Here is a 23,519-nt window from a genome sequence, read left to right on the forward strand (position 1 = left end):
TTGCCCCTCTCCACCCCTAATACCTCCAAATTACTTTCTTGGGGGTAACCACTAGGATTAAACGTTTGCATTTATTTTTAAGATCTTTTGATATTTTTTAATGTATGTACTAATAGTATATGCATGTGTGTATACAGGACCCTAATATTCCTATTGCTCTCAAGATGCTCTTTTTACTCAACATTCTGTAATGGACTTTTGTGAGTTTTCACCACAGTAATGAATAGTTAATGATTCTGAGAGACATTCTTTGGTTAATGTCTCTGGTAGCACTGTAGCAGTAACAGCTGATAAAACAATCATTCAACTGCCTTGCAGCCTTACCCTAATTAAAGAATATATCACACCACAATTACCATCTGTAACGTAGCATTTAAGTTTTAAGTATCATTTAATTAGAAATAGTAGTTAGTCCGAGGTTAGACACAGTGCTTGCTCCTCCATTTATTATCCACATTTGAATTTTCTTTAATATAATATGACTTACGACACTTGTAAAGCTGCATTTATTTCCTTCAGTAGCTCGTTAGTCTTATTAAAATCTGCCCGCATGAAATTTTTCTCTCTGAGGTGGTCTGCTGTCATGACATCCAGCTCTTTTTCAAGTTTCTTGTTTAAATCTTGTTCATGTAACCTGTTTAATTTATTTTTAGTTAAGAAAATGTTATTCTGAAGTCAAGCTTTCAAAACTTTCTATATTCTACCAGATTTGGAATGGTTTTAGGTATAAAACAGAAAATTAATAGAAACAGCCTAAATTAACTACTTACTTTCCTCTAATCTTCTAGCTTGTTAAAGTTGTCTCCTTTAATGCTTTTTTTTAAAGTAAAAATAACATTTTAAAAAGATTTTAGTAAATCCTATACAATTTCCAAAGTTAATGAATGAATATACATAATTCAAAATATAAACATTGTATCTATGTTGTGGATTATAGAATAGTCAACAAACCAAGTTAAAAGTGGTCTCTAATATCTTCCTAGAGTGGCGGTCTAATTATAAAAATAGGCATGTGTTGCTAAATATTATCACAACAGTCTTTCAGGTAACACTGCTTATTCCTTCTGTTGCAATAGCAGCATACCTCATCTGCTGGTTAGATTCGCTTCGTATTCTGAGAACTTCTTTCCCCTTAAATTCCAATTCTTTGGTGAGGGCGCTTATATTCTCATGAAGCTGCTGAACCTCCTTATCCAAGTCTGAGATGTGATGCTCTCTGTGTCTTAATTCCTCTTGTAAATCTGTTATTCTACACATCTGCTCCTTACTCTGTAAAATACAAATTACTCTTAAAGTGTTCTACATACTTGCTTTTTGTGTTTATTTGAGGGAGAGAAAATGACAATCTGGAATGCCAAATGTAACCATTCTGACAGTTTCAAAAGCAAACTGCTGAAACAAGAAAACCTCAGAGCCTCTTCTCTTTCCATATACTTAAGAAGTACTTTTATGGAGACAGTTCCAATAATGTCAGAGCTACAAGGGACCCCCAAAGTCACAAAAGCCCATTTCCCTCATTTTAAGGACAAGGAAACCAATACCCCCAAAGATGATTTATTTGTCCAAGGATGATATTTAAATAATGGCAGAACTGAGATTAGAACATAGGGCTCTTACGTACTCAGTGGGGTTACATGGTCTTGCAGTAAAATGTTGTCACCATTGTCCTTTAATCTAAAATGGACCTGCAACTATGAAAGCCTCCTAGCACACACACACGCATGCACACACACACACACACACACACACAGACACACACACACATGTCCCACAGCTCAGAAAGCAGACTTTGCTCCGTGATGCTCCAGCAGTTATCTGTTTTAGATAAGCTCTTTTCCATTTTCTGAGATATCACTTCTCCGTAACTTCTGCAGGCCTTAGACATTGCTGATTTAAGTGTAAGCCTAATTCTCCATGGTTACAAGATGGCTCATTTAAAATTTACTAGCAATGAACAGAAAATCTGGGGTGATCATTTAACATAGCTGAAGACTAATAAAGTAGGAGTCACAAATCCAGTAAAGGAATAAATAATAGTATTCACTGCATTATACCTAAAAACACATGCATACATATATAGATACATATATGTACACATATATTCAGGATCACAAACTATCCAATTATAGGATATATTTGACCAAAGAGTAAAGTATAAACAGTGTAAATTTATGGCTGTGCTATAAAATTCCATTATATGGAAATACAAATAATTTTTCTTCTTAAGGATCAGCTTCTTCTATGGCTACACTATCCAATACAGCTGTTTAAATTTAAGTTTAAATTAATTAAAATGAAATAAAATTGGAAATTCAGTTACTCAGGTGTACCAGCCATATTTAGCCCTCACAGCTGGTGACAACCATGGTGGATAGTGCAGATTTAGAACAGGCTCATCATCATGGAAAGTTCTACTGGATAGCACTGTCTTATAGTACTCTGTCCTCACAATTCCTATTATTTATATTTCAGTGTTCAATTTCCCAAGATGCAAGTAAAATTCCATATATTCAATCAAAAGTTCATAAAATACAAAGTGATTTCATGACCACTGATATTCTAAAACTGAACTACTTATTTCCTTTAAAAATAAAATTCTTTGATCTAGACAATACCTAGTGAAAATACTAGTTATCATAAAATAAAATTTTAGAAAATTGTGAATACTCAATCTATTCATATTTAAGAAATCATCACAGAACAGAATGCTCTCATTTACCTGCCTTCTGCTGATGTCTATGTTTCTCTCTAGTTCCATTTTAGCAGCTGCCAGTTCTTGATGATGACTATGCCGTAACAAATCAACTGCAGCTGCATGCTGATGGTTTAGTTCTGAGCGTAAGGAAGCTGGTATGCAAAGGAAAAAAGAGGTTCAGAGTATATATAAGAATCAATACTTCAGATAAAAATGATAAAAGTCACAGAATATTATTTTTTAGAAATAGGACACTTGCATGAGCCTATTAAAATATCTTAAGATTGAATATGCCTCTTAAAATATGTGGTAGGTTGAATTCTGCGCCCTAAAAAAACACGTTTAAAAACACGTTTTAATAGTCTGTGCCCCTGTGGGTGTGAACTGGCTCCAAACAGGACCTCCTGAGAATGTTACTAAGGTATGGCCAACTGAGCAAGGGTGAGCCTTAATCTGAATTAAGGATTACTGGGGACCTTAGAAAATCACAGGGAAAAGCCAGATTTCATAATTTCTCTTCCAAAAAGAGAAAGCAGGGGACATTGCCATGTGAGTTGAGGCAGAGACACAAGCCAAGGACCCCCAAGGACTGAGGCTGGCTGACACTGGGATGCCACTGACCCTGGGAGGAAGGATGCTTTCAACCCTCCAAAATGATGAGACAATAAACTCCCAACGTTAAGCCAATCCATTGTGTGGTATTTGTCACATCAACCCTGGCAAACTAAGACAAAAATCATCTAGTTTTATGAGGATAAGAGAAATTTCAAGTGCTTAAGTGGATCAAGGAATTTATATATGCTTTCAATTTGCAAGTAAACCGCTACTGGAGATAAAAGTTTTTGATCTTCTCTTTCACCATTAGAATAACAAAATTTCAGAGCTGAATGATACCATAACATATAGTTAGAAGGCAACTTCCCATCCATGTAAGGATTATTCTACAACATCTCTGGAAGATATTAAAGCCCTGGCTGGTGAAGGCATTCAGTGATCTGGAACGCATCACATTCACTGAACTGATTCACATTTCATGGACTCCACATTTACTGCATGCCAGGTACTACACTAAGGGAGAATAAAATATGCCCCTGTCCTTATAACTGCACAGGCTAGTGGGAAAGGCATCAGGCCAGAAAACTAAGTGATAGGTTACAGATGACTATTTGGTATAATGAAAATACAGTGGTCTGGAAGTACCCAAATTTCTTGGGAGAGGGAAATTGGGGGTGCCAGGACAAAGGAACTATCATAGAAACCCAGTCTAAAAGTAGGGGTTCTCCAGGTGAGAAAGAGACATTCAGGAAGAAGAATTAGCGTGTGCCAAGGCAGAAAGGACCTGGCCTATTTGGCAAACTAAACGCCATGTGGTAAGGTGGATGCCTCTGAGCGCATGATCACAATGGGAGGAAGATGCAGGCTAAGAAACTTTAGTACAAAATGCTGAGGATTTTTAATTTTATCCTTAGGCACGTCGTTCTCAATCTGTAATACGTAAGGCCGTGCTGGAGGGAACTTGCAGAGTACACATGTCATCTTCTGAAGTATAACTTTTACTTGAAGATTTTTTGGAAAACCATTATTTTTATATTAATACAAACAGATAAAAAAGTGAGTAAAATACAAATCACAAATTTTAAAGCTAAAACATAAGATTTCAAAGAAATGTGCCTACAGCTAGCCAATTTAAGTTCTTCCTGAGACCTTCTAGTAGGGTTCAAGTTCAGTCTCCCAGGGAATTAAGGATTTCTTCAGTAGAAAAGCTTGGCAGGCACTAAGGAGGCCATGGGAAATCACTGCAGGATTTAAAGTTGGGCAATGACATGGTGAGATCCGAGTTGTAAAAGACTGACATGGTCTTGAGGATGGGCTGCAGGAACAGAGAGCAGCTAAAAGCGATGGCAATAAACCAGTGAGAAGTGATATGAGCTGAACGAAGCATGGTAGAAGGACTAGAGAAGAGGGAACAGATGTAAGAAATATTAAAAGGAGGGATTAATACATAGGTTGTGGAAGTGAAGGAAAAAAAGCTGAAGGCGACTCTTAGATTCCTGGTTTTGACAAGAGGGTAAATAGTACTGCCACTAATTAAAATGGGATATTCAGGAGAGGAAGCATATTTTGGAGAATGAGGATACTGTGAGTTTCAGATTTTAAATTTTTGAGTATAAGTAGGAAAATTTACTGTATGACTCAACAATCACACTCCTGGGGATTTATCCCAGAGAAATAAAAACTTATGTTTACAGAAAAATCTGTATATGAATGTCGATGGTAGCTATATTCCTAAAAGCCAAAAACTGGAAAGAGCCCAAATGGCCTTCAATGGGTAAATGGGTCAATAACCTGTGGTATATCCATGCTACAGAAAACCACTCAGCAATTAAAGGGAACAACTACAGAAACATAAAAACTTAGGTGAACTGCCAGAGAATTATGCTGACTTAAAAAAGCCAATGCCAAAAGATTATATATGATTCCAATATTTGGCATTTTTTTAAACGACAAAATGATAGAAATGGAGAACAAAATAGTGGTTGTTAGGAGTTAAAGGGAAGGAGGATACAAAGTGGGTGTGGCTATGAAAGGGCAACATTTGTGATCCTTGTGGTGATGGATCTTGACTGTAGCAACATCAGTATCCTGGTTATTATATTGTGCTATAGTCTGCACGATGCTACCATGGGGGAATCCTGACTGTGATGTTACATGATAGGTCTGCACGACGCTACCACGGGGGGATCCTGGCTGTATAGGGCTGCACGACGCTACCACTGGGGGATCCTGGCTGTGATGGTACATGATAGGTCTGCACAACAGTACCACTGGGGGATCCTGGCTGTATAGGGCTGCACGACGCTACCACGGGGGATCCTGGCTGTATAGGGCTGCACGACGCTACCACGGGGGATCCTGGCTGTACAGGGCTGCACAACGCTACCACTGGGGATCCTGGCTGTATAGGGCTGCACAACGCTACCACTGGGGGATCCTGGCTGTGATGGTACATGATAGGTCTGCACAACAGTACCACTGGGGGATCCTGGCTGTATAGGGCTGCATGACGCTACCACGGGGGATCCTGGCTGTATACGGCTGCACAACGCTACCACTGGGGGATCCTGGCTGCGATGGTACATGATAGGTCTGCACGATGCTACCACTAGGGGATCTTGGCTATGATGGTACATGATAGGTCTGCACAATGCTACCACTAGGGGATCTTGGCTGTGATGGTACATGATAGGTCTGCACGATGCTACCACTAGGGGATCTTGGCTATGATGGTACATGATAGGTCTGCACGACATTACCACTGGGGGATCCTGGGTAAAGGGTATTTGGGTTCTTTCTGTATTATTCTTATAACTGCATGTGAATCTATAATTATCTCAAAACAAAAAGTTTAAGCTAAGAAAATTGCAAAAAAATCCTTTTGTCAACAAAGAAGTATTTAAATTATGGGCTAAGCCACAGCAGGTCCAATACGTGGTCTGGTTCTACTGCTCCTCACACAGCTATGGACACAGTTCTACAAAGGTTACCTCTGCATTTCACTGGGGGCTACTTGAATGCAAGGACAGAACAGCAATTCATTTTTTAATTCCCTTTGCTTACCACTGTCTCTACAGGTAAAAAGGTATTTCAAAAATCTTTGATGAATGTTAACACTTAACGTGACTCTCATCCTGGCTATCACAGTAGCGTTTAAAGGGAGGAGAGGAGAGAGCTGTAACAGCTTCACCTGGGACTTCCAACAACAACGACGAGCAGGGCCAAATGGCTTTTGCTTTGAGATTTAAAACATTCATAACACTTCGCTTTTTGTTGTCCCCAATTCTTACTCGGAAAGCGTATGCCACTGAAATATGACTACATACATTATAAATATTGGGGGAATTCAGGATAAAACCAAACTAAAGGAAAATGAGATGCCAGGAATAAAAAGTTATTGAATGTCACGAAAACTATCAAACTCACAAATATCTTTAAATTCATATCCAGTTTTTCTTCAAAACTCAGCCCACCTCCTTTTAAAAAGGGTAGTGATTTGAAAACCTCCAAGATTAAATCCCCTAAAGAAATATCTAGAAACTACCTAAATAAAAAATTAGACCTACTATTTGAGTTTTCTCACAAAATGAATCCTGGAGTAGAACATAACAACAGGACTACCCGGTCTCAAGGACAGTTGCTCCAGGCCTCTCCCATTCTCCCACTGCACAATGGCTGGGTGCCGGCGAGCAACCCCTGGGTATGGCTTCCAGTCTGAGCACAGAGCAGCTGGGAAGGCCCCACTTTACCATCTGCATTCTACCCATTCTACTCTATCATACTTGCCCTTCACCTGGTAACTTCAAAATAGGACACACAACCCAGACGGATATTCATGCTGATGTTACAAAACTTAAAAATGAAACATGATTTTATGCTGAATTTTAAAATGGAAAAAGGCACAAATAAATATGGCAAGATTATAGCCCTTCCAAAATACCAAGCATAGCCTTTCCTTCATCTTCTAGTTCAAAGCGAAGAGTCTGAAGCTCCTGTTCCATCTCTACCCTGAAGCCCTCCATCGACTCCCTGTGTGCATCCTTCAGGGACTGAAGCTCTGCAGAATGTTTCTGCTGTAAATGATTTTCAAGAGCCTAGAACAGGAGGAACAAATTCAATTATTATGCTAGAATATAGGAAAGAAAATGCAAACAAAATAGAAAATAGTTATTAAACTCACATATTAGTTAACAAATATTAGACTTTTAAAGTTATTTTCAAGAAATTAGATAAAGATAATCATCATTTGGAAACAAATTTGTAGGGTTACCGCAATCAAACAATAAATGAATTGTCATGAAACCAGTTTGATTTAATATTTTGTTTGAATTGGGATTGAACCCTATACTTAAGACAGTTTTCAAATACAGTCATTATCTGAAGCTAAGTGGGATAAACTACCTAAAATTAATAAATAATTCCTCTCTGTGCATGGGATTTAGAAAAGAGAAGGAGAAGGGTAATAAAAAGATTTTCTTCTGATTAAAAAAAAGAGAGATGGGGGCTTTTCTAACTTAGTCTTATCAAATATATTGTAACAATTTTCCAGAGTCATTTTTTGCTCCTGCATTTGTGAAGAGAAGCAAAAGGTGAGAGTATGTAGCTGGAAATATTAAACTAAAGCCTTTCATGTGAGTAGCATATAGAATAGATGACATGTGGCTAAGACTAAGAGAAGATGTATGGCTTCAGGAACAAAAAGAGAGGCCAGAGTACTTCAGAAGTTTAGAGACTGAACTTTAACAGAAAATAGTTTTTGATTTTTTTCTTACTGTAATCTATGCCACAAAAAATTTCTGAGAAAGATAGCATATTATAACTTAGGCTGTATTCTTTAAATGTTACTCTAAAATGCCATTTTAAAAAGATAATATTTGGTTACTTAAGTTCACTATGTTAAAAGTATTTTTTTTTGAAAAATAAAACATGAATTTATTTGAATATAGGTAAAATAAAGGACATTTAATTTAGACAATGTTACTGAGGTGGTTTGGCCACCTGAAGATAGTACAGGAAATTAATTGTAGGTTTTTATTTCTTGTGAAGAATAATTTAAGTTCTGTAAGACACTGAATATGCAAAATTAAGTACTGACATGAAAGCGTATGTGTTATTCCAATTTAAACATGCATAGATCATTTAGTAGTGCAATCAGGTCTAATTTTTGGCCAAGGGAATTTGCGTCACTTATTGGACAAGAGCGTAGGCTACAACTTATTGTATAGGCAAGTTAATTGTTTTTAAAATATTATGACTTTATTTTAAAAAATAAATTCTTTATAGCACACTACTTTTAAAGCAATGCTGGTACTTTAAAGACTAAGAAGAAGCCAAGACCAGTAATGACCATATAGTCAAATTCAGTGTTAAAAGTAAAACTGTGTTTGTGCTGGTTTGAAACTGTTACGTACCCCAGAAAGGGTACGTCCTCTTATCCCTAATCCAGTCCTGCGGAGGCAGGCCAATCGCGTCCACGGGACCTTTTGATTAAGTTTTTTCCAGGGAGATGTGGCTTACCCAATTGCAGGTGGGACCTCTTGACTAGGTGGGCTGTGACCTCACCCATTCAAGGTGGGTCTTAATTAGTTTACCGGAGTTCTTAAAAGAGCTGACACAGAGAGTAGACAGACATTTGGAGATGCAGAAGGAAAGCCGTAAGGACCCACAGGAGCTGAGAGAGCCATTTTGAAACCAACCCAGGAGAGAAGGGCCAGTACATGTCGCCATATGCCTTCCCATGTGACAGAGGAACCCAGATGCTGGTGTCTTAATTTGGACATTTTCATGGCCTTATATTGTAACTTGTACCTTAATAAATTCCCTTTATAAAAGCCAATCCATTTCTGGTATATTGCATTCTGGCAACTTTAGCAAACCAAAACACTATTTTTCTAGCAAATCTTTTATCTAAATTACAATAAGATCTTTGGAAGAAATAGAAAAATACAGTGTTAAGAAATGAACTTAACCAAAATCAATCACACTAGAGTTATGTTTACCGTTGAAACACAGAACTGAGTAATGGATATGGAGAGACTCTGGCACATAATATGATTAATCCAATAATAAATCTATTTGAGTATATCTCTTCTGACTGAGTTGCTGAAGTCACTACTTCTCATTTCATAGACTTTGGGATTGAACACAAGGTAACTAACTATACTATTTTGATATGTCTTCAAGTTCACATCTTCGTGAATTTTGTACATAAGGAAAAACAAGAGTGTAAGGAAAAAATATATAAATTCCTTGGGTACATTTGTCTTTTGTAAACCCAGCCTGAAAGAGAAAAATAAACATTTGATGAAAGACTATTAGTTCTCGTTGTATTAAGCAATTAGAGTAGCTATAGGTCAGCAGGGTCATGCTGAAGATTTAGTTGAGCTTATTTAACACCTGTAACGATTTATCTGACAAGTCAGGTGGTGTATTAATATTCATCACGAACTTGCTATTATGGGAAATGACATAAAATGTTGGCTCTAATCTACACCAGGAAGCCACATAATGGAACCACATTTAAATAAAGTAATGCATAATATTTTTGAGCAAACGAAAAATGAGTCCTTAAGAATTTGAAGGCTAATTATTGTTGGACTGTTGAATTACATTTAAACATACGTCAGATTAAACTTACTCTCTGTTCTTTTTCCTTTTCTTCTTCCATAGTTTGAAATGCAAGGACATGTGCTTCTTTTAAGGACTTATGTCTTTGTTGATGTTGTTCTTCTAAGTCCTCAAGCTCTTGCGTAAGCCGCTGTCGTTCCTGTGTAAACTGGGCTTGCAGCTGCTGCAAAGATGTCTGAGACTGGGAAAGCTGTATCTCCAGATTCTGTTTCAGCAAGGAAATCTATGCCACAGAAGGGTATACAATGAAGAATACATACAAGGCATATTTCACCAATTGACAATCTAAGGGAAAAAAGCATTTCAAAGATATTAACTATAGTAAAATAACTGCCTTAAAGTTTCTACCTAAAATGTCTTACAGTGTATCATACATATCTAATGTTCAGAGAAATCCCCTTTATCTCTGTTTTTAGTGATTACCTGAAAATAGACTGTTTCGTCGCATTAGGTTTGTAAACTGTCTAAAGGACACCGCAGCCCACATTTAGAACTACAAGGAACACCAATACTGCATTGCAATTAAGAAAACCATAATAAGAAATAAAAACAGAAGACAACTAATGTACTTGTTAGGTTATAGTCACTTCAAGGAGAAACTGTGAAAACTTAGGCTTCTTATTTATTTATAAGGTGCTAAAGCAGAGTTGTGAAGACTATGGGCTCTAAGTTAAAAGTCCAGGCTCTTCCCCTGCTATACCAACATTTTACTAACCTGTGGTGAGAATCAGGTGTCTTACCCCACATAGTGTACTTAGACCGGCACCTAGCACATATTAACTGAACAATAAATGTTAGCTAAGATTATCTGACAGTTAAAATAGTCTTCTTTAAGAGATTTGTCAGTTCTTAATTTAGAATCCTTATGTTAAAAAATATTTTTATTTTTGAATTTTGATTTAATTTTAAAAGACCTGCAAACCTTTCAGCTTTTTAAAAATCATAAACACCCCACAATCCTCTCATTTTTATCCTTATAATAAGGTTAGGTGCTTTTCTTTCACTATTTGAGAATTAATTTGTGACTCCTTTTGAAGCTAGCCAACGCCCCCCCTCATTTAATGCAGCATCGTCTCTGCATGTTTTAATACACTTAAATTTTATGCCTTTTTTAAGAAAAAGAAGTATAAAATGCATATTTACGTACATGTATATATTACATATATACATATATACATTTGATCGAACCACTTAATTTGATCTATTTCTATTCTCATATATAGGATATTGTAACTTGCAGCTCAATAACTCAACTAAATACTCTAAAAGAAGTCTGAGGCTAAGAGGACTTAGGGGAATCAGATAAAAAGTTGTAAAGTATGTTCCATTTAGCAACTTAAGACACTATATGTGTCTACGTGCAATTAAAACAGTTCTTACGGCCAAAAAAGCTAATGGAAAGAGGAAACCTTCAAGTGGGCATTTTAAATGGGAAGAGGCGTTCTTTTGATTTTTCTGATTGGTGGAAGGCTGATACAGGCTGTTTCACTTGGCTCACAAACAAAAGTATCTGGGAAAGATAAAGGGTAGGCAATCACCAGAGATGCAAAATAAGAAAGGAGGCTTCCCTAGAAGACAAGAAGGGTCAGAAGCACGCAGTTAACTTCCTGGAAAGAGGCAGGAAACTGTCACGAACTATGGGAAGAAAGGGAGCAAATTAGCCATCTGGATGAATGTGCAATCTGGAAGGGTTTGGTCAGTTATAAATTAGGATTCATTATAAAGGTAAGCACATGACTTCATGAAAAGATTCAAGCACTGGTGAGAAATAATACAACTGACAAAGACGTTCAATCTGTTTCAGAGTATGTCCAGGGAAGTGACTCCACCTGTTGAGAGTTACATAAATTCTACTTGTTAATTACAAAAACTATGGCTTCCCAGGTTATGTTTACATGTTTGGAGCCAAGTAGAACATCAGTACTCTGACTCCAGGCAATGCAGCTCCCTGCACCTCTACATGGCAACAGTACTCATGATTTACAGTAAGAAATAGATATTGCAAGTGTCAACAGCATAGGTTGTCACAGCAATAGCCAAGCCCACACTCGTGAAGCAGAAAGCACAAGACAAATTATTTTGTGTGACTGCTTACCATTTTAGGGAAAACTCTGAAAATTCATAAATGTGTAACAGGCAACAAAACTGCATGTCTGTGAATACTAATGTGTAATTGGAATCATTTTTTCCCAGCCAGCTGGTTCTTGAAATAAAGAAGGCACATGCCCACTCTTCCCCCTAAGCCCCAGCATGGAGACACACAATGACAACTTGTTAAAAAAATACATGGGAAGGTCAGAAAAAGAGGGTATATAAGTAGATTAATGATTGATATTGTCAAATTCATTACTTCACAGCTGTGGAAGCAGGGACTAAAATCCATCCAACACTCTGCTCACCAAGCTGTGTACCCTGATACGGGTCTATACTACCCAAAACGAAGGGGCATCTTTTTTCTGATTTGTTAAAGCCACCACACGGGCTGGCAGTGGCCCTGGATCCTGCCTTCTAAGTGTGCACTTAGGTTATTAAGAAGCCACTCAGTTCATAACTATTATTTATTTTGTGCAATACCTACTTCAGAAGTTTACCACAAGACCTTCCATGTGTTAATTTGACTACTATTTGACTTTCACTGGAGCTATTTAAGGGAAATTTAAGAAGAAACACAACATCTCAAATGAAGGAATATAGTATCAAAGTACCATAATAGTTACCCATTTAAAATTTAGGGACATTTGCAGCTTAAGAAAATTTAAGTACCTCTCCAACTTAAATAAAAATTCACTGAAATATTTTACATCATCATATACTTTACCTTGAAAGAATTCCAAAATAATATTTTGCATCTTAGGACATATGATTAATCTTTGTATCTATACTCAAGAAAGTAATGTGGACTATATGCAAAGAAGACATTATCATGCAATTTAGTGTTCAAATATATTTAATTTAGACATTCTGTACAATATTCTCAACCTTGGAAACACATGAAAATAATAACAAGGCTATCTAACATCTCTGGATTCATGCTCAAGACAATAATATGAACTTTATGCAGAAAGCCTTTATCATGCAATATAGCATCAAAACTTACTTTGTTCTTTTTATAAATAAATTAGTATCAGCCTTTATTCAGCATGAAAATTACATGGCACTTTAAAAGAAATAATGAGCTAAGCAATGCAAAATGAACTAATATTTTATAAGTAACTTAAACAGCTGGGTTTAGTATACTTTATGGAAACACATATTAATATAAAGCTTCATTAATTCAAAACAAAAGAGAATAAAGATGGATTTTGTATTAAATGGTTTAGGTAACCTTGACTAGTACATTTAATACAGGATTACAGAGTATCTAGAAAGATCTTTGTTGAATAAACGAATAAGAAACCTTAGTTGCTGCAAATTACACATAAAATTATGCAGCATATGGTATTATTTTCATACAATTAAATACTGGTTTTTAATTTATGTTTTTAAATTTTGTTTTTTTAAATGAACCAAAGAGAATCTTAGTTGAGAAAAGCTTAAGCCTCACTTTAAAATTCTTAACATAGTAATTCACATATGAATGATACTGATAAATAGGTACCAGGTATTTTACAAACAATTATTACAGGCCATACTACACTGATAATAACTGCCACCTTCTGATTTCTACCTCTTATAACACTTCTGTCTGGTTAACACCCTTTTTCTTTTTGAAAATAAGGTTTTGTAAAATTTTCAAAAAGGAGAGCTAAAATTAAAAACATATAGATATAATTTTTGAAAACAGGAAAGCTTTACCTATTTCCTACAGAACACTTAAAAGTATTTTTACCATTTTTAATTATGAAATATATATACAAAAAGCAATATATTTCAAAATACATTGTAAAATACTTATAGAACAGATTTTAGTTTGGTATGGGATAGTGTTCCACAATTTTATGTTTTTCCTTTTAGCTGCTCCAAGACACTGGAGATGAAAAGAAATATCAATGTAATGATTCAGCACTGATACTCATTTGTTAAATCCTATCTTCTCTGTTATAACTCCTCCTTCTCCTCTGATTCTTCTCCCTATCTTAAGGGGCATTTGGGCTCTGCACATTCTTAACTTTTAGTTTTTTTGAGAAAAATAACATAGAAAAAGCAATAAATTTCAAAGCATATCACAACAATTAGTTATAGAACAGATTTCAGAGTTTGATATGGGTTACAATTCTGCAACTTTAGGTTTTTACTTCTAGCTGCTCTAAGATACTGGAGACTAAAAGAAATATCAATATAAAGATTCAGCAATCACTCGTTTGTTAAACTCTACCTTTTCTGTATGACTCCACCATCACCTTTGATCTTTCTCCGACTCTTTAGGGGTTTGGGCTATGCCTATTCTAACTTTTTCATGTCAGAAGGGACTGTCGATAATATGGGGTAGGGAGATGGAACCAGCCGATGTTCTGGAGAGGCTGGGCTCTCTGCATTTCAGGACTTCTCTAGTCCAGGGACCCATCTGGAGGCTGTTGGTTTCTAGAAAGTTACCCTAGTGCATGGGACCTTTGTAGAACCTTATATAATGTCCCGGGAGTTCCTATACAACATTTTCACAAGGGTTTTGTTACTGAAAAGATCTCTACAACAGCACTTAAAGAGGAACTCCCTCAAAACAGAAACTCAAATCTCAAAGCAGAGGTACTGGAACATGATAGCATGTCCACAGAGCACACATATTTACTGTGCACAGCCTATCTACACCCTTTGGATTTCAATGCAACTAACTTTAGCACATACCCCCTTCCCCAAATATCAGTTGTGTTGCAGAAATAAAATAATACAGAAGGGATACAAATAATTTGGCCTGAAAATCAGAGTATTTCTTGAGATGGTAAATGTAATTTGTGGTTCTCAAACCAGTCTGTATAGCAGAATCAGCATTGCAGGTTCTTATCAATTAAACTGTGTAGGTCCTTGTCCCTTGAGATTCTGATTTAGTAGGTCTGGAATTGGGCCCAGGCAGTCCAATATATTTTTATTCCTAATTACCAAAGTATATGTTTCATTGTGAAAAAGTAAAAATAAATAAATAAAAAATATATATTTTATATATATATATATATATACACATATACACACACACATATATATGTGCATACAAAATAAAAGGGAACCATTCCTTTACTCTGCTTCTTTGCAAGTCCTAATCCCTAAAGTCAACCAGTGCTAGCAGTAGCAGGCTGGTCTCTCTGCAGAAGTCTTGGTAGAAAGCATAGGATAACTATTCTTAATACAACATTTGGGGTAATTTATGAATATGTTAACAACTTATGTAAATGCTCATGCAAAATATTTGAAGGTGCTTGATTACTTCATTCTATGAGTTTTTAACCATTAATTTGATATTTTTAAGAGTTCAGCTAAGAAAAGTAAATCTAAGTTTGCAAAATTTTTATAACCATTCTGGAATAATTTTGAGGAGTTCACAAATTTTGGCATTTTCTAAGAAGATTTATAACTGAGTTTATTAATTAAGGACAAGAATAATAATGTTTACATAATGTTCTTAAGATATTCGTGGAATATGTTCCTAATCACCATCTATCTGATTCTTGATTGGAAAAGATTAGAAAGCTTATATAAAGGAGAGAAGTATTTATAATCACCTGTTTTTTAGAACAAGATGGCATAAAGAGGAAAACTTGGGCTAAGCACTGAAATCTTGCCTGGGAACCTAGGACAAAGACTACAGGGGGCAGTGGGTGGAGCATTCTGCCGAGGCCAGTGTTGTTTAGGATGATGACAGAGTCAAGAGTTGATTCTCAGTGGCTGTGGTGTTATAAAAGAGAATTAATTACATGGTGCTTTCAAGTGCCTTACCACCCCATTTAACTATTTTAATAGAAGATAAATCAAGGTAGTCACACTCCATTTACTAATGGATTTAACTTCAATATGACTGTTATTATTTTTTACATGGGCAGGCACTGGGAATCGAACCCGGGTCCTCTGGCATGGCAGGCAAGCATTCTTGCCTGCTGAGCCACCGTGACCCACCTGATTGTTTTTATTTTAATGGACATCTTTTCATTTATAATTATTAAGGAAAAAGTGACAGTATTGTCATAAGTATTTTGGAGTACAAGTCCACAAATTCTGACAATAATCACATCTTATGTAGGTTCTTACTTTTATCCCAATTAGAATATATGGCAAAAAGTCTGGATTGATATGGCTATCATGACCAAGTTCTTATGATGTTCTGATATGTTAAAAAGAATTTATAGATTGTTAAAAAGAATTTATATAAATGATAAATGTAGGCTTATTACAACAACACTGAGATAAATGTTCTTACTGCTTCTTTTTTTTTTCTCCATGGGCAGGCACTGAGAATCGAACTGGGATTTCCGCATGGTAGGCGAGAACTCTGCCACTGAGCCACCATCGCACTGCCCTTTACCACTTCTTTTTAAATACATGAAATGAAATGCTCAAGTATATTTATGTGATTTTAGTTATTTTTAAAGTAGAAAGGAAAGCTGAATATGAAAGGTAGGTAAAAAATTTTCTTTTTTAATATTGTAGAAAGAAATTAAAGAAGAATGAGAAAATAGTTTCACTTTAGAAGTATCTAAATTTCACAAGACCACTCTAGACTCAAAGCTTTAATTCCTCTAGACAGGGTTTGGAAACCTACAGTCTTTTTTTGAAAAAAGAAAACTTTTTTTGAAAAGTTTTGAAAATCTACTGAATAACAGCCAAGCCGGTTTACTTACATATTGTCTGGCTGCTTTCAACACAACAGCAAAGTTGAACGGTTGCTACAGAGACTGGAGGGCTCACAAAGCCAAAATTTAGTATCTGGTCCTTTATAGAAGAAGTTTGCTGATCCCTATCCTAGGAATCATGAAAAAATATTAAAAGATATTAACTCTGTTATCTTATTTCAAAGAACAACTTGGATATGAGTTTGGAAAAAAATCTTATTTTTTTCTTTTCATATATAAAGAACAAAATTTATATGAGTGTTTAAAATGAAATATCATGTCAAGCCTAGCTTTTGTACACTTGACAGTACATAAGTAAAGAACACTGCTTTTAGGAAAGGGATTTATTCATTTGTCTTTTCATTTTTTAACAATTATAACATTAAAATGATATGTTCTGAAAATCACGAACCTTCATAACTATCTAATCCTTTTAAATAAAGACGTCTATTGATACTACTTTTTCAAAAATAAATTATTTTGACAAAAGCAGTAGTACTTTTTTTACATTTATTTCTATTTTTATGTTAGTAAACTAGTTAATAGTTTTTCTAAAATATTATTGTATCTTTCAAAGCAAGCTTTAAAATAATGAATTTTATGTCTGCGATGTAAAATCTTGTTTGGCTTTATAATAAAATATATGCTTATGGATACAATGTGTTAGATGAATGCACATACACAAATGAATGACTGAAGGTTAGAAGCTTTAATTAACCATATACAAAATATAACTTATTCAATGCCAGTGTAGTTTTATATTACAAGTTAAAGCTTTAAAGCAATGATGTCGTTTATGCAAAATCAAGTGCAACATGCCCTTGTGTATAAATTGTAATTGCCTCACTTACATTGTTGATAGATTTATGCAAAGCTTCACCCAGAGAGTGCCGCTATGAAGAAAAGATCACAGGAATAAAGGAAACATTCAGAAATCAACTAAGTGAAAGAAAGAGGGATAAAAAAGGAGAGTAAAACACAGAACGTTAATTATAATATGCTCAAGAAAAAAAAAGTCGAAAATTGTTCTGAGAATGAACTTAGACAAACAGAAATTTAAGACACATATTCCAATTTATCCAGATTCTCTTGCAACAGTCTAATCTGTCGTGGGCTGGCAGATTTACCTATGAAAAACACCAAAAGCTAGTAAATATAAATCAGAGTTTTGTTTAAAAAATGATTGTTATTTAAAAACCTGGAAGGGATGTTATTGTTCCAAATTCCTACAGAAATCTACAATATAATACTTCAAAATAGTTTACACAGTGTGACTGGTGTAGGCTCTCAGAGGACGTCTCATAACAAAGAGCTATGAGCCTAGAAGGTCTGTAACAGTAACCTGGTTGACTGTATAATTTGGGGGACAGAAATAAATATGAGCTAATTATTGAAAAAGTGAAGATTTAATAATCTGGTTTTGTATGTGGTGAGGGGAGGGAGGAGGAAGACAAGATCTCTTTATATTCTTTTAATCTATTTTCTAGGATATATTTGGCAAAATTATTTGATCTGAATTTGGTTTTCAGAAGCTCACTGAAATTTTGAGCAATAAACCACTGAAAAAAACTTATGCACACATTCCCAAATAAAAGGGAAAAATGCAATTTAATTTCCAATTACCTCACTTATATCTTTCAAAAATAAAAATAGTATGTTTAGTTCATATTACTAATTTAAATAGAAAAGTTCCTATAAAATGATTTTAATTTGGATCCTGATCAAATTTTCAGACAATAAAATTTTTCGCATCATTTACTGATATCATAAACTAAGGCTAGCTTTTACTTATTACAATTTCTTACTAAACTTAGACTAACATATTCCATTTTATTGGAGTTGAAAATATAAGTTGAGATAAAGATTAACTTTCAATTTGATTATTCCACAACTCCTCAATCTAAACTTTCTCACGCTTACATGTATATATTAGCTAACAATAATTTTTACTTTTACTTTTTCTTTATTTGTGATCATATTCACAATATTGTTTATATTTTATAAAGACACTTGATTTTTCCACACTTCACAAAATTTAAGAAAAGCCACAAGATTTTCATTTGTAGTTTTTTACCTCTCTGTATTTCTCAGAACTGATGTCCTAGTTCTAGAAGTTAGTCTAAAATAAATGCATCTACCTATGACATAGATGTTATTTTTTATTCGTTAAACTATCATCAGACAAAAATCTGCATGTTATTTAAGATTCCTGAACTACTCAATGAATTATACTAATAATTCAGAACAGAAAGTGGCATGCCAAGTCGAATTTTATATGTCAGAAATACATTTGAACATTTGGAATCTAAACTTTTATGGTCACTATCTTGTCGACAAACCGTTTCGGGCCATGGAAATCTCTAAACCAAACGGCAAGGTGCCCCAGCTGGGGCTGGGGTGAGCTTTCTGCAGGCTGGCTGTGCAGTCGGTGAAGGCACAATGACCGTGGCTCTGTGGCAATTCCATCATGCATTCAGACATAACTGAATCATGACTTAAATTTTCACTTAAAAAGTATTTATTGGAGTAATACTATATTTAGGAAATAATATAAATGCTGAGATCAGAGTCGAGTAAGAGAATAAAACAAAACAAAAAGAAAAAATGATTAAAGTTACCAATAAACATTGTGTTTAAAAAAGGGTTACTGTGAGAGGGATGACTAGGGGTAATGCTGGGTTGATGGTAAGGAAAGATCTTTTGGAAGAAGTGACATTGAAACTGGGACCTCAAGGAGGAAACCAGCCATGAGACAACCTCGGGGAAGAGCCTGCAGGCAAATGGATCAAGTAGCACAAAGGCCCTGGAGTGGCAGCGAGCTGGGGAGAGCTGGGGAGAGCAGGTGGTGTTTGTCCGGGGGAGCAGGCTGACATGAGGTGGGAGATACAGGCAGGGCAAGGTTACAAAGTTACCTGTAGAACAGTGCTGTGAGAATACAGCCTCAGCTCAAGGGGGTACTTTGAGAGTATATAAAGCAAAGGAATGACGTGACCTGATTTACATGCTCAAAGATCGCTTTTTGTGCTGTGATAAAAGTAAACTTGGAGAGATTAGACAGGAGAATGTTGGCATGGCTGCCTGGATTAGCGTTTATCAAGGGAGATGGAAGAAGATGGTGCTGGGGTATGTGTTGTGGGTGGAACTGACAGGACGACAGAAATAAAGGAAAGAGAGAAATCAAGGATGACTCTTCAGTTTCTGTGCTGAGCAACAGGCAGTGCCAAGAAGTGAAGATGTTTGGATCAGAATCAAAACTTTTGAGGCAGACATGTTAAGTTTGGGATGCTTTTAGCCATATAAGTGGATGGAATGAATATCATTAGACATTAGAGAGGTGAGGAAGGAAGAAAACTGAAAATAACTAAAAGAGTTGCTTCACTTAATTTGAAACGTACAGCTTTATAGAAAAAAACACAGAACTATACTTTTAGATTTATCTTTTTATTCTAAACTTCTGTTTATTTCTTTTAGAAAATAGAGCAAAGTTTTATATGTTTGCAATTTGCAAAAATACTGGTTCATAAATACTGAAAGCCACTGAACTGCAAATTTTTAGAGGGCAGGAATTATGTCTTAGTCATGCTTTGCAACCATAATGCCTAACATAGTGCCGGGAATAGAGTAAACAGTTAAAAAATGTCTGTGAAAGGATTTAATGAACTTTTACCTTTGAGTTAGTTTTCTACTCTCTACCTCACCTCACTCTCATAAAAACAGAAGCAGTAAAGAGAAAATGTTAGATAACTAGAAAGAAATAACAGTTAAATATACTATGCAGACATCCTGCTGACAAAAGCCAACAGATTATAAGACTTCCCTTATTTTCTCAGGGAAATAAAAGAATGAGTATACTAAATATTTGTCCAGAAAATACAAACCTGAAAAAGGAAGGCTGCCAAAAGGGAAGCAGTATCTATCGAATGGCAGCTACCTGGCCCCACTCTAATCTATTCCCCATCCTGCAGCCAGAGTTCCAAAACGACAATACTTGAATATTTCACACCCCCGATTAAAATCCTTCAATAGCTCCTCATTGCTCACTGGATAAAGTCCCAAATCCCTAGTAAGACAAACAAGGTCCTGAAGATCCATCCTGCCTGCCTCTGCAGCCTCTCAGCTCTCTCCTCTCTAGAAGAATGACGCTACTTGGGCTGCCTGAGGGTGGGTGCACACACTACACTCTACTGAGAACGTGCTCCCCTTCTCTCCAGCTGACTCCTGCTTACCTTCCAGGTCTCAGGCAATGAAGCCCACACTCAGAGAAGCCTTCCCAAATGAAGTTCCCAGACTCTGTTAGGTCCCCATGTCTCACACACCTGTAAACCACAGTTGTGATGAACTAATTTGTCATAATTATTTCATATCTGTCTTCCTTTCTAGACTGTAAATAACTGGAAGGCAGAAATCACTACAGTCCCATTACTAGCCTGGCTCAGTGCCTGGCATATCAGAAGTACTCAATTTTTGACATAGTGAATGGATGAATACATGAAAAAGATACAAAAGAAATTTCTCACCTTTGATTTTAACACCTAAGGAGATCAAATGGTGCTAAGGATTCTTTTTTTTTTTTTTTTTAACTTTTTTATCGTATAATATAACATATATACAAAGCAAAGAAAGAAAAAAGCAATAGTTTTCAAAGCACTCTTCAACAGTAGTTACAGGGCAGATCCCAGAGTCTGTCCTGGGCTACCATACCACCATCTCAGATTTTTTCTTCAAGCTGCTCCACAACATTGGAGGCTAGAAGGAATATATATATTTTTTATCATTACTTTTTTTTCTTTTTTGTGAAAAATAACATATATACAAAAAAGCAATAAATTTCAAAGCACAGCATAACAATTAGTTGTAGAACAGATTTCAGAGTTTGGTATAGGTTACAATTTCACAATTTTAGGTTTTTACTTCTAGATGCTCTAAGATACTGGAGACTAAAAGAAATATCAATTTAATGATTCAGCAATCATATTATTTGTTAAATCCTACCTTCCCTGTATAATTCCGCCATCACCTTTCATCCTTTTATCCCACTCTTTAGGGGTGTTTGGGCTATGCCCATTCTAACTTTTTCATGTTGGAAGGAGCTGTCAATAATATGGGGTGGGGAGATGGAACTAGCCGATGTTCTGGGGAGGATGGGCCCTCTAGGTTTCAGGACTCATCTGGTCCAGGGACCCATCTGGAGGTTGTAGGTTTCTGGAAAGTTACCCTAGTGCATGGTACCTTTGTTGAATCTTATATATTGCCCTGGGTATTCTTTAGCATTGGCTGGAATGGTTTTGGTTGGGGTTTGGCAAGTTATGATAGGTAGCAATATCTAAACTGAAGCTTGCCTAAGAGTGACCTCCAGAGTAGCCTCACAACTCTATTTGAACTCTTCCAACCACTGATAGTTTATATTTCTTTTCCCCCTTTTAGTCAGGATGACATTGTTGATCCCCTGGTACCAAGGTCGGACTCATTCCTGGGAATTATCTCCCACACCGCCAGGGAGACTTTCACCCCTAGATGTCCTGTCCCACAGGCGGATCATATGGTAGCCCATGACAAACTCTGTGATCTGTCCTGTAACTACTTGTTGAAGACTGCTTTGAGAGCTATTGCTTTTTTCTTTCTTCACTTTGTATATATGTTATAATATACAATTAAAAAGTTAAAAAAGAAAAAAAAAGGATTCCTAGCACCATCTGATCTCCCTAAGTGTTGAAATCAAAGGTGAGAAATTTCTTTTGCATCATTTTCATGTATTCATCCATTCGCTATGTCAAAAATTGAGTACTTCTGATACACCAAGTACCGAACCAGGCTAGTAATGGGACGGTAGTGATTTCTGCAACTCATTTGGAGAGCTGGGCTTAGAGAGATTGAGACCACATCTGAGCAACAAAAAATGTCCTCCAGAAGCAACTCTTAGGCATACCTATAGGTAGGCTAAGCTTCTCTGCTACCTACATAAGCTTCACAAGAATAAGCCTCAAGATCAAGGGCTTGGCCTTACTGATTTTGGTATCCCTATATTTGACACAGTTTCAGGGGATAAGGATTCTTTTTATAGTTGAGGTAATGAAGGCCTAAACTAGACCCATATAAAAGGTCTAAGGGTGACGACAAAGAGCCTCTGAAACCACAATCAGTTTAAGACATGGGAAATGGGAGGCACCTAGATGACTAACAATAGTTACAAAATCCCCATACAAAGAGACCTCATCTATATAGGGCTTACTAAAAACTCTGATAATACCCACTCATAGATAATGAGTCATATGCATGTTTCAATGAATTTTCATAATAAGTATTGCTTGACTTTCAGGTCTAATTTGAATAAAAAATCTCAACTGACAGAAAAAAATTCTCATTACTAACAAAAAAATGTGTTATTTATTAAATTTCTAACTCCAGAGAAATCTTCCTTAAAACAATATCTATACTAAGTATACACTGCACGTCAAGTAAAATATTTTAAAGCTTAATAAAATATTCCAAATTTCAGTATTTAATAAAGTTTCTTAAAGCAAATTATGTGTATTTTTCTAATGTTAGCTTCAAGTATACAAATACCTACAGTCCACCAACTGACAAACCTAAGATTTAGAAGTGGGATTTACAGCTTTAATAAATCTCTCAAAGCAAAAAATAAAAGAAAAAGTCATAAACAATTGCTTAATATTTAAACTAAAACAGTAATAACTATTTTGGAGAAAAGCTCGTTTCTCAGAGATTTAATCTTATACAACTTTGTAACTGTATGTCCAAAGTATTTTAATTCTTTTTAGTAGTATGTCACATAAAACAGTAACATATTCAGTTGATTCAGTATTGTTCATTTTAGAAGGAAAAAAATAAGAACACTAGCCACACAAGTCTGATAAAGAGTACATATT

At 35.7% G+C, this 23,519-nt stretch overlaps 1 protein-coding gene across 9 annotated transcripts in view; it reads right to left on the minus strand.

Moving 5' to 3' along the window:
• FAM184A (family with sequence similarity 184 member A) overlaps nt 1-23,519 on the minus strand; it is a 151,726-nt gene that overhangs the window by 27,349 nt on the left and 100,858 nt on the right. For 8 of the 9 annotated variants that reach the window (XR_013176391.1, XR_013176393.1, XR_013176394.1 and 5 more), the window contains exons 10-14: nt 9,888-10,100; nt 7,191-7,344; nt 2,720-2,847; nt 1,085-1,269; nt 488-634 (exon numbers count right to left, since the gene is read on the minus strand). Coding sequence is in view for 5 of the 9 variants with exons in the window: in XM_077162771.1 (XP_077018886.1) it covers nt 488-634; nt 1,085-1,269; nt 2,720-2,847; nt 7,191-7,344; nt 9,888-10,100 (827 nt within the window). In the remaining 4 variants the exon portion in view is untranslated. The remainder of the gene's footprint in view (nt 1-487; nt 635-1,084; nt 1,270-2,719; nt 2,848-7,190; nt 7,345-9,887; nt 10,101-23,519) is intronic. The other variant, XM_077162770.1, reaches the window with a different exon arrangement.

Source organism: Tamandua tetradactyla, chromosome 5 (genome assembly GCF_023851605.1).
Source record: "Tamandua tetradactyla isolate mTamTet1 chromosome 5, mTamTet1.pri, whole genome shotgun sequence".
Lineage (NCBI taxonomy): Eukaryota > Metazoa > Chordata > Mammalia > Pilosa > Myrmecophagidae > Tamandua > Tamandua tetradactyla.